A 9582-nucleotide genomic window follows, 5' to 3' on the forward strand; every position below is an offset into this window, starting at 1 on the left:
AATTTTGGTTTTAAAATTCCTTAAGTGAATTTAAGTATTGTAATATATGCGTCAAAAATATAAATTAAATAAAGAATTTCGAGTGACGTCAGCCTTACGAGCTCGCCATGTAGGTGAAACAGTTGTTTGCCTCCCAATAAGCGACACATAGCTGCTTCGGCAATAAGCGCCAGATAGGAAATCCCGTTTTTGAGGCGCTTGCCACTGTTGCAATAAGTGTCGGCGTTTCAAGCCGAAGGCCGCTTTGTTTCTTATTATTCTGGTGGCGAGAAGGGTCGTCCTATGTGCCCGGGGCAGTTTGGGCCTAACAATGCCTGAAGCGAGCAGTAGACCCACGGCAGCTATGTCTCGCCTTAGGCGAGATGGAAGCTCCTCTTGCTGAAGGGAAATAGCTCTTCGCGTAAGCAACTGGGCCAACCCTTTAGCGCACCTTTAAAAGATACAGAAGAAAAAGTGGAGCGCACCAGGATTCGAGCCCGGGTCTATTGGATGAAGGGCCAAGCTTTTTTTTTTGAAAAATATCACAAACTTTATTCATCATATGATAGCTAGATCGTTTACATAATGGTGAAGAATAAAGTCAGGGATGACAATTTCCCATGCTTCAGACATGCCAGAAGTAATACAATGTTTTGCTAAATTATCCGCGACCGAATTGGCCTATTGGATGAAGGGCCAAGCTTGCTAGCACCTTCGTGGGAAATACTAGGGCACGACCTATTTGACGGGGGAAAAGAGCCGGTTTTCTATTAGTTTCATCAGGTTTTTTTGTTTTTGTTTTTTCTTTCCTTTTACATTTGTTTTTCTTCGTTTCTTTCTCCACTTTTTTAATTTAGTTTCTTTTTCTTCAGTTTTACTTATTTCTTCCTCGGGTTTCATTTTGTTTTTCTTTTCTTTTCATTTTACTTCACTTTTGTTTTTTCTTTCATGGGTTTTATTGGTTTTCTTTGTTTCTCTCGGGTTTTCAATGGCTTACCAGTTTTCCCTCGTTTTTCTTTGGTTTTTCTTCGTTTCCTTCTTTAGTTTGTTGTTTTTCTCATTTTCCATCTACTTTCCTTTTTTGTTTTCCTTGGGTTTTCATAGTTTTTCTACAAATTTTTGTATATATCTAAAACATTTTACCAATACTTGTTTAAGTTTCTCAAAAAAATTACTAATACATGTTTAACATTTTTTAAATATAAGTTTCATATGTTTTGAAGACATGGTCAATATTTCTTCTATAAACATTTTGGGTATATAGCTAATACAATTTTCTAATAGATGTTTAGCATTTTACATACAAGTTTAACCTTTTTTAATAAATATATATATAGTAAATAATTTTTCTATACAAATTTTTAAATGCTTGTTTAGTATATTTCCAAACCAACATTTTTTTTACTATACAGTCTACATTTTGCTACACATTTTTCAGTTTTAAAAAAATGCTTGATTGTATTAGCTTGATTAACATTTTTCACATACTTGTTCAATATTTTTTCAAACGCTTTATTAACATTTTTATATACATGATCAAATTTTGTCATCATTTATAATACGTGGTCAACATTTTTTATACACATTTAACATTTTTTAAATGCTTGACTAACATTTGTGTATCTCATATTCGTATCCTATATTCATACTAAAGCATGCAACATAGAAGTAAACAACATAGATCATCAAACAAACATAGAATCGGTCACTGAAATGCATATTCCGACCACCAAAAGATTACCAACGGATGTCCAAAAGATCGCCAAAGTTCACATAATTCACATAAACGCCGGACAAGTTTAAACTAGATTACTAAAAACTTGAAATTAAAGACGGAGAGGGCGGAGCTTCACCACTTCCTCGCCAGCCCTTTGCCCTTCTGGTCGCTGGCACAGCTGTAGGAGTTGGCGGCTGGTGGAGGATCGTCCGAGTCGTCAGACGAGGAGCCGTGGTCGTTGTCATCGTCGAAGGTGTCGGAGAGGATGATGAGTCCTTTCAACCACCGGACTAAAGGAAACATGCCCTAGAGGCAATAATAAAGTTGTTATTTATATTTCTTTATATGATGATAAATGTTTATTATTCATACTAGAATTGTATTAACCGGAAACTTGGTACATGTGTGAAAACATAGACAAACAGAGTGTCCCTAGTATGCCTCTACTAGACTAGCTCGTTAATCAAAGATGGTTAAGTTTCCTAGCCATAGGCATGTGTTGTCATTTGATGAACGGGATCACGTCATTAGAGAATGATGTGATGGACAAGACCCATCCATTAGCTTAACACTATGATCGTTTAGTTTTATTGCTATTGCTTTCTTCATGACTTATACATGTTCCTCTAACTATGAGATTATGCAACTCCCGAATACCGAAGGAACACTTAGTGTGCTATCAAATATCACAACGTAACTGGGTGATTATAAAGATGCTCTACAGGTGTCTTCGATGGTGTTTGTTGAGTTGGCATAGATCGAGATTATGATTTGTCACTTCGTATATCGGAGAGGTACCTCTGGGTCCTCTCGGTAATGCACATCACTACAAGCCTTGCAAGCAATGTGACTAATGAGTTAGTTGCAGGATGTTGCATTACGGAACGAGTAAAAAGACTTGCCAGTAACGAGATTGAACTAGGTATGATGATACCGACGATCGAATCTCGGGCAAGTAACATACCGATGACAAAGGGAACAACGTATGTTGTTATGCTGTTTGACCTATAAAGATCTTCGTAGAATATGTGGGAGCCAATATGAGCATCCAGGTTCCGCTATTGGTTATTGAGCGGAGATGAGTCTCGGTCATGTCTACATAGTTCCCGAACCCGTAGGTCCGCACGCTTAACGTTCGATGACGATCGGTATTATGAGTTTATGTGTTTTGATGTACCGAAGATAGTTTGGAGTCCCGGATGTGATCACGGACATGACGAGGAGTCTCGAAATGGTTGAGACATGAAGATTGATATATTGGACGATGTTATTCGAACGCCGGATGAGTTCCGGGGGTCATCGGATAAATATCGGAGTGACGGGGGGTTATCGAAACCCCCGGGGGAACTAATGGGTCAACATGGGCCTTGTGTGTGTGAGAGAGAGGAGAGGGCCCTAGGGCTGGCCGCCCCCCTCCCTTGAGGAGTCCGAATTGGACTAGGAGGGGCGGCGCCCCCCTCCCTTTCCTTCTCCCTCTCTCCCTCTCCTTCCTTCCCCTCTCTTCCCTTGTTGGAAACCTACTAGGAATAAGATTCCTATTCCTAGTAGGAACCCTACTTGGGGCGCGCCCCATGAGGGCCGGCCGGCCTCCCCCTTGCTCATTTATATACGCGGGCAGGGGCACCCTAAACACACAAGTTGACAGTTGTCTTAGCCTTGTGTGGTGCCCCCTTCACAGATTTCCACCTCGGTCATATCGTTGTAGTGCTTAGGCGAAGCCCTGCGTCGGTAACTTCATCATCACCGTCATCACGCCGTCGTGCTAACGAAACTCTCCCTCGGCCTTAACTGGATCAAGAGTACAAGGGACGTCACCGAGCTGAACGTGTGCAGATCGCGGAGGTACCGTGCGTTCGGTACTTGATTGGTTGGATCGCGAAGACGTTCGACTACATCAACCGCGTTACTTAACGCTTCCGCTTTCGGTCTATGAGGGTACGTGAACACACTCTCCCCTCTCGTTACTATGCATCTTCTAGTAAATCTTGCGTGATCGTAGGAATTTTTTGAAATACTACATACCCCAACACGGACGGCACTGTCCTATTGTTGCTTGAATTTTGCGAGTCGAGCCTCCCCCGCCTCGCGCTAGGACTACTCAATGGAAATCCAGAGCACCTTGGCGTTCTTCTGGCGGAGCCGCCACGCGTCCGTCTCCATGATCGTAAGCGACCGGCGGTAGACCCAATCGAGGAGCTGTGCATCCTCGTCGGGCTCCGCTTGCATCCTGTGGCGGCGGCGCACAGACTGCTCCGCCTCCTTCCTTTCCCTTTCCCATTGCCTCTCGTGGCAGGTGGCGCGCGCCTCTGATTCCGGCGTACGCGTCCGTGCCGGCGGGGCGGGCACAAGCACCTACCACTGCTCATGTGGGGGAGCAGCAGTGTTAGTGGGCAGCGGACGACGTAGGGTAGGCACGAATTACGCAGGCATGTCGGAGCTACGCACGGGCCGGGAGGGGCCAGCGCTGGCGAGGGAGCTGCATCTGCGGCGATGCTACAGATCCGGAGCTGTCTCCGGTCTCCACCTTGGACAGGTCCAAGGCGATGTAGAGGGCCAGCTCAAAGTCGGGATCGAGCTCAGAATCAGAGCGGCTGCTGGAGCTCGACATTGCACCGGATTCGATCGGAATCGGTGCGGGGAGAGGAGAGGACGGAGTGAGAGAGGAAAGTGTGAGTGAGCTAGGGATTCAGAGCCCGATGGGTTTTTTATAGGACAGCCGTGTGGATTGTTGGTGGGCAGAACTTGTTAGGAGGACGCGCCCGGATGTGCCCGGGCCGCCCTATGTCCGCCCCATATTTGGGCTGGATATGAGTGGCGCCGGTCAGTCTGGACGTTTGAGGATGGTTCAATGCGCCCGGATCCGGCTGGGTCGATTTTTTGTGACCGGTCAGCTCGTCCAGACGTTTAAGATAAATTTGGGCCGGTCGGCTGTAGATGCTCTAGCAGGGCCATTAACAAACTTCCATTTTTCACAGGAAAAGAAAAAAAAGACAGGCTCTTGTTTCCGACGGGATGTACTACGTAGGTTCATTACACGCTAGACAGATCGTGAATCCCCCAGATTTCGATCCGTAATCAATAGGCATGAATGCGCGTATCGGGTCCAAATCAATTCACATACGGCCGGATTTCCCACAACGACTACTACTACCACCCCCACCTTCCTCCCTGAACCCCCCGTTACACGTCCAATCCTCCACATGCCCCCGCGCCGTGCAGCACGGCAGGAGGCGCGACAAGGGAGACGATACGGCCGGCGGCAAGTACCGCTAAATTCCGTCCTCCGCAGCGCGCCCGTTGGCCGCCTGGCCATGCCATGGCCCATGGCGGCGAGCACGAACGAGCGCGTCCTCGGCGGCGGTACTGCCTACAGTGGGCGCACGGTTGGTGAATCGCCCGTCCGTCCGCCGCCCCTTTGATTTCCCTGGCCGATGGATCGGTCGGTGTGTACTCGGCTGGCCCGTATGCGTCCGCCGTACCACTACAGATCGCTGCGTCCATATTTGCGCTGTTCTAGGACCGCGACGGACAATTGGGACTTGCAACGCAGTTAATACAGAGCAAAGTACTTCACGAGTTCAGTGCAAAATCGTACGTACTGCTGTACATATGAATGCGAACGGTCTGAATCAGCGCCAACACACGACGTCCGCCCTGCCTTTTCTGAATCTGAAGGATCTGCAGCAGGTTCACTGTCACTCTGGATTGATCCTAGGTTGCTGCTAGTGGAGTAGCAGATTCATTCAGGTATGCTGCTGCTGTCACTTTGCATGCTCTGCCTGCCATGGCAGGCAGGAGTAGACAGTTGTGTCTTGTGTGCGTTTATCCGCAGGAAATGGAGGGATTCTGCCACTTGTGGACTCCATCCAAAGCAGAGCCACCCACAGTTTCAGTGCCACCCCTAGCTCAAAGTGAGTACTGTAGTATAAAATACACTTATGGCCATTATTAACCCAGCGTGCGCGGAATGTTTACTGCTTGGGGATCCCCACCTTCTCCTCCTCCTCCTCCAGAATCCCCAGGCAAATCACCGCGTTTTCTATGCGCCTCTCGTCGAACGGAACGGACCCCTTTTCACCGTACCGTCGCTGACACAAATTACCGGCGATCGACGACAAACAAACAAACGCGCTGCCAACCCCGGTGGATCGGCCGATCGATCTCATCTCCACCACCTTCATGATCCCACCCCCACCACCTTCCACGGATCTGGGCTTCGTATTGTAGAACTGTAAAGCGATGGATCCAGCTTATTTTATGATGCTCGCAACGTGCCCAATCATGCATGCTCCCCATCACACCACCCTCCCTCTCTCTCCTGCACGTTGTGTCGACTTTTTATTCGTCCAATCACGGGCGCACTGCCAGTGTTATTTCAGCTCCAACAGCACGGAAAGTGACCTGCTCTTTCTTCGTTAGCACACCACTGTTCTTCTGGATTAGTATACATAATCCTTCACACACACACACGCTCACAGTGCGGACGAACGTAAGAAAATACAGTTCAGATTGCCGTTAGCACCGGCAAAGCGTCAGGCTAGCAAAATACAGTTCTAGCAGCGCAAGAAAAGTTCAGTATTTTCCAAAACTGAACCCGAGCTAGAGCCTACAACGAGCTGATATTTTCCATATCGGGCTACACGTACGAGCCCCCACACGCAGGGTGCAGAAGTTACCAATGAGACGAGGTCACACGAGAGCCGGGGCCCGCCCCCACACACCACGAGTTTCAGTGCAAAATTAAAGCCAGCAAACAGCAGTGTGCGTGCGTGCGTGTGGTGTAGTTCGTCTCAGTTCTGTTTCAAAAAAAAAAAAAAAGTTCGTCCCAGTTCCCGGCGAGCCGAGCGCCTGGCACCGAATCCAAGCGGCATCTCTCCCTCCCTCCCTGCTCCCATCCTACTCCTAGTTTTTACCAACCTACTGACTGACCCAGATCCCGATGCAACTAACATTCCTTAATGCCCCCTCCCCCTACCCCCCCTCCCACCGTGCACGGCATGATGCACCCATGTGCCATGGATCCAGACCCAGCGGCGCTTTGTTTAGTTTAACCGCTCTGATCACTAATCATTCACGCGCAGGTTAATCGCCACTTGCTCCATCTAACCCCCTTTTTAACCGCGACGACGGCAGAGGTGGGGAGACAGCGGTAACTTCCCTCCCCTTCTTCCCTGGGCGTGGGCGATCCGCGCGCTGTGCCTCGGCCCCGGCACCGGGGTCCCCCATCTCCCAGCCAAGCCTTCTTTCCACGGCACGCCATGCCGCCTGCCGCCTGCCATGGAAGCCTCCACTGCAGACTGCCTGCCTGTACCGTCTGTCTGCACTGCACTCTGCACCGAAGCATCCATCCATGCCATGCCATGCATGGGCGCTGAGCACTGGAGATTTTTCCATAGCCTGCATGTCTGCTCACTTGCAGAACTACCTAGTAGCTACGCAACGATCTGCATAACCGCATAACGTGTGCATTTCTTCTCGCAGGAACAGTGCAATGGATAAGATGGAATCATGCATGCATGGACGGAAACGGCAAAGGGAGACGGTTCACTCACTCAAATCAAATTATAGATCTGCAGCAAGAAGCTGCTGCTGCTGCTACATGCTGCTGACGACGATGTACAGTAAAAAATCCAGGCAAATACAGGTAAGGCAATCAACTACAACTACTACTAGGTGGCAATTACAGTAAGGGACTGATCGATCGAGGGATCCGTCCTGTCAACCAAGAAGATAAGTACCAGTAGGGGAAGTAAAACTGCTACTGCTGCTGCTCCTGCTGCTGGGAAAAATCAGGATTAAGGAGGTGAGGTGATAATGGTGGGAGTATGTGAGCGAGCGAGTGAAAGAAAAAGTTGTTGTTGATGAATCGGTGGTTGGTTGGTTGGTTAGGCTATAATGCTTCTTTTCTTCTTTCCGGAGCATCTTTTTCCCTTGGCCTTTCTACACGGCCGGCCGGCCGGCCGGCGCCCCAGCTCTACAGTGAGTAACTTTCGAGCTACGGCTTCTCTCCCCCCTTTGCACGCCCGCTTTCGTCGCCTGCCTAGCTGCTGCTCACCGCCGGGGTCCACTCGTACCGGCCGGAGTCGAGCGGCACGCCGCGGGCCACGTCGAAGTTGTACCTGGCCACGGAGAGAGAAAGCTCTCACGTTAGAACTCCGGCGACGAAGTGGAGAATTAGAGTTTCCGCTGCTGCTAAAAGCACTTACTTGCAAGCGAACCGCCTGGCCTCGGCCTCCTCGGCGGCCGCGAAGAACTCCTCGATCTCGGCCGCCGGCGGGACCCTCGACCTCGCGGCGGGCTGGGCCTGGGCGGTCGGCGTTTGCGGCAGCGACGACCGGCCGCTGTTCTGCCCCGCCAGATCCGACTCCAGGTCGCTCAGGTCGCCGGGGAAATGGCTGGACGGCGTCGTCTCTCGCCTGAATTTTCAAAAACGGCGAGCGGGACGGGGTCAGGAGCACGGCAGGAGGCATAATTCACAAGAATTCGCTGGAAAGAAGACGGAATTCGATCTCGCACCTCTCGCGGTTGCCGCCGCTCTCCGCGTTGTTGCTCGCCGAGCCCTCCGGGGCGCCTGCCTGCAGAGCGGAGAAAGACACGGGTTTCAGTAAAAAAGGAGATCTCGAATCGTATCCGAATTCTAGGGTTTGGACCCAATTCCCTCACCTTGTTGTTGGCAGCGGCGTCGGAGCCGCACGAGGGCAGGCTCCTGTCCTGCGCCGCGGCCGACGCGTCCACGGACGACGCCGTGCTGGAGCAGCGCGACAGGCCGGCCGGGAGCGGCGGCGCCGGCCCGTGCCCGGCGGCAGCCCCCGATGCGGGCGCCGGCGGGGCCATGAACAGCATGCGGCTCCGCAGCTTCAGGTAGCAGCTCCCGCCCTGGGCGCGAGCGAGGGACGACGAGGCCGACGGCGAGCCGGGCGGCAGCGGGCGCCTCCTCTTGGAGACGACGACGTTGGCCGCGGCCGCGCGGGACCGGGTGCGGACGCCGACGGCCTGCGTGACCTCCACGCCGCCCACCGCGCCGTCCTCCGCCCTGCACTTGCGCATGTACTTCCCCATTGCCCCGCGCTCCGCCCCACGCCGCTCGCCTTTGGCCGTTTGCGTCTGCAGCGCGGCGCCGGTGGGTGGGAGGGAGGGGTATGATGCCGCTGGGCTGCTCTTTGGATTCTCTCCCCCGTCCGGAGTGCGCCCCGTGCGCGTGGGTGCGTACGCATATAACACGCCAAGGGGGGAGCCGGGGGATCGGGTCCCGATCCGACGGCCAGGACCGCCCGACGGCGCCGTCAGCCGGATCTGGCCCTCGCCCCTCGAGCCGTAACGCCGTTCTGCAGACCCCCAACGGAACGTGATCATCACGGGAATGGCCTTTCCGGCGGGCGGCCACGGACGGACGAGATTGCCCCCGGTCCTCCCCGGGCGCGACACGTGGGCCGGGCCGGATCCGACGGCTCCCGTCGCGCCTGGGCGGGGGTTAAGATGGATTTGAAACTGATGGCAGGGGGGTTAATTCGACGTTCGGATTTGGAGAGGGCCGTTGCATGCGTGACTTGCGCTTGGACGGATGAGGGCCGGGCCCGCGGGCGGGCTTGCCGGAAGAGAGAAAGAAACAGAAATTTACAGATGGGCTGGCTGGTGGGCCTCCCCTCCCTGGGTGCTGGGTGGGTTGTGGGTTCTGCCCTGCAACTGCGGGCGGATCGGATGGTAACTGTCGAAAGGCTTCCCCGGAAAAGCGTGGGGGTCGGCGGCAGGTTCAGATTCCGTCTGCCGTCGTCGTCGGCCGCGCGGTGACGTGTGTTGCGCACCCCCTGATCTGCTTTCGGCCCTCGGCCTCGGGACGCCCGTCGGCTGGGTCTGCCTGCAATCCACTCCACTCCACTCCACACGTG

The 9582-nt window shown here is 52.3% G+C and overlaps 1 protein-coding gene across 1 annotated transcript; it reads right to left on the reverse strand.

Annotated features, from left to right (window-relative positions):
* Positions 1–7244: 7244 nt before the first annotated feature.
* On the reverse strand, positions 7245–9064 carry LOC123128489 (cyclin-dependent kinase inhibitor 1). The gene is made up of 4 exons (XM_044548512.1): positions 8360–9064; positions 8213–8271; positions 7903–8112; positions 7245–7815 (listed from the first exon to the last, which is right to left on the reverse strand). The coding sequence occupies exons 1-4, from the start codon at positions 9047–9049 to the stop codon at positions 7737–7739; spliced, it is 1038 nt and encodes a 345-aa protein (XP_044404447.1). The 5' UTR covers positions 9050–9064; the 3' UTR covers positions 7245–7736.
* Positions 9065–9582: the final 518 nt, after the last annotated feature.

Source organism: Triticum aestivum, chromosome 6A (genome assembly GCF_018294505.1).
Source record: "Triticum aestivum cultivar Chinese Spring chromosome 6A, IWGSC CS RefSeq v2.1, whole genome shotgun sequence".
Lineage (NCBI taxonomy): Eukaryota > Viridiplantae > Streptophyta > Magnoliopsida > Poales > Poaceae > Triticum > Triticum aestivum.

Coding starts and splice junctions, on each gene's coding strand:
- LOC123128489 (XM_044548512.1), bottom strand. CDS start 9,049: ATGATCACGTTCCGTTGGGGGTCTGCAGAACGGCGTTACGGCTCGAGG. Junction 8,272..8,359: donor ACGCCGCTGCCAACAACAAG/GTGAGGGAATTG, acceptor TCCGCTCTGCAG/GCAGGCGCCCCGGAGGGCTC. Junction 7,816..7,902: donor GCCAGGCGGTTCGCTTGCAA/GTAAGTGCTTTT, acceptor CTCCGTGGCCAG/GTACAACTTCGACGTGGCCC.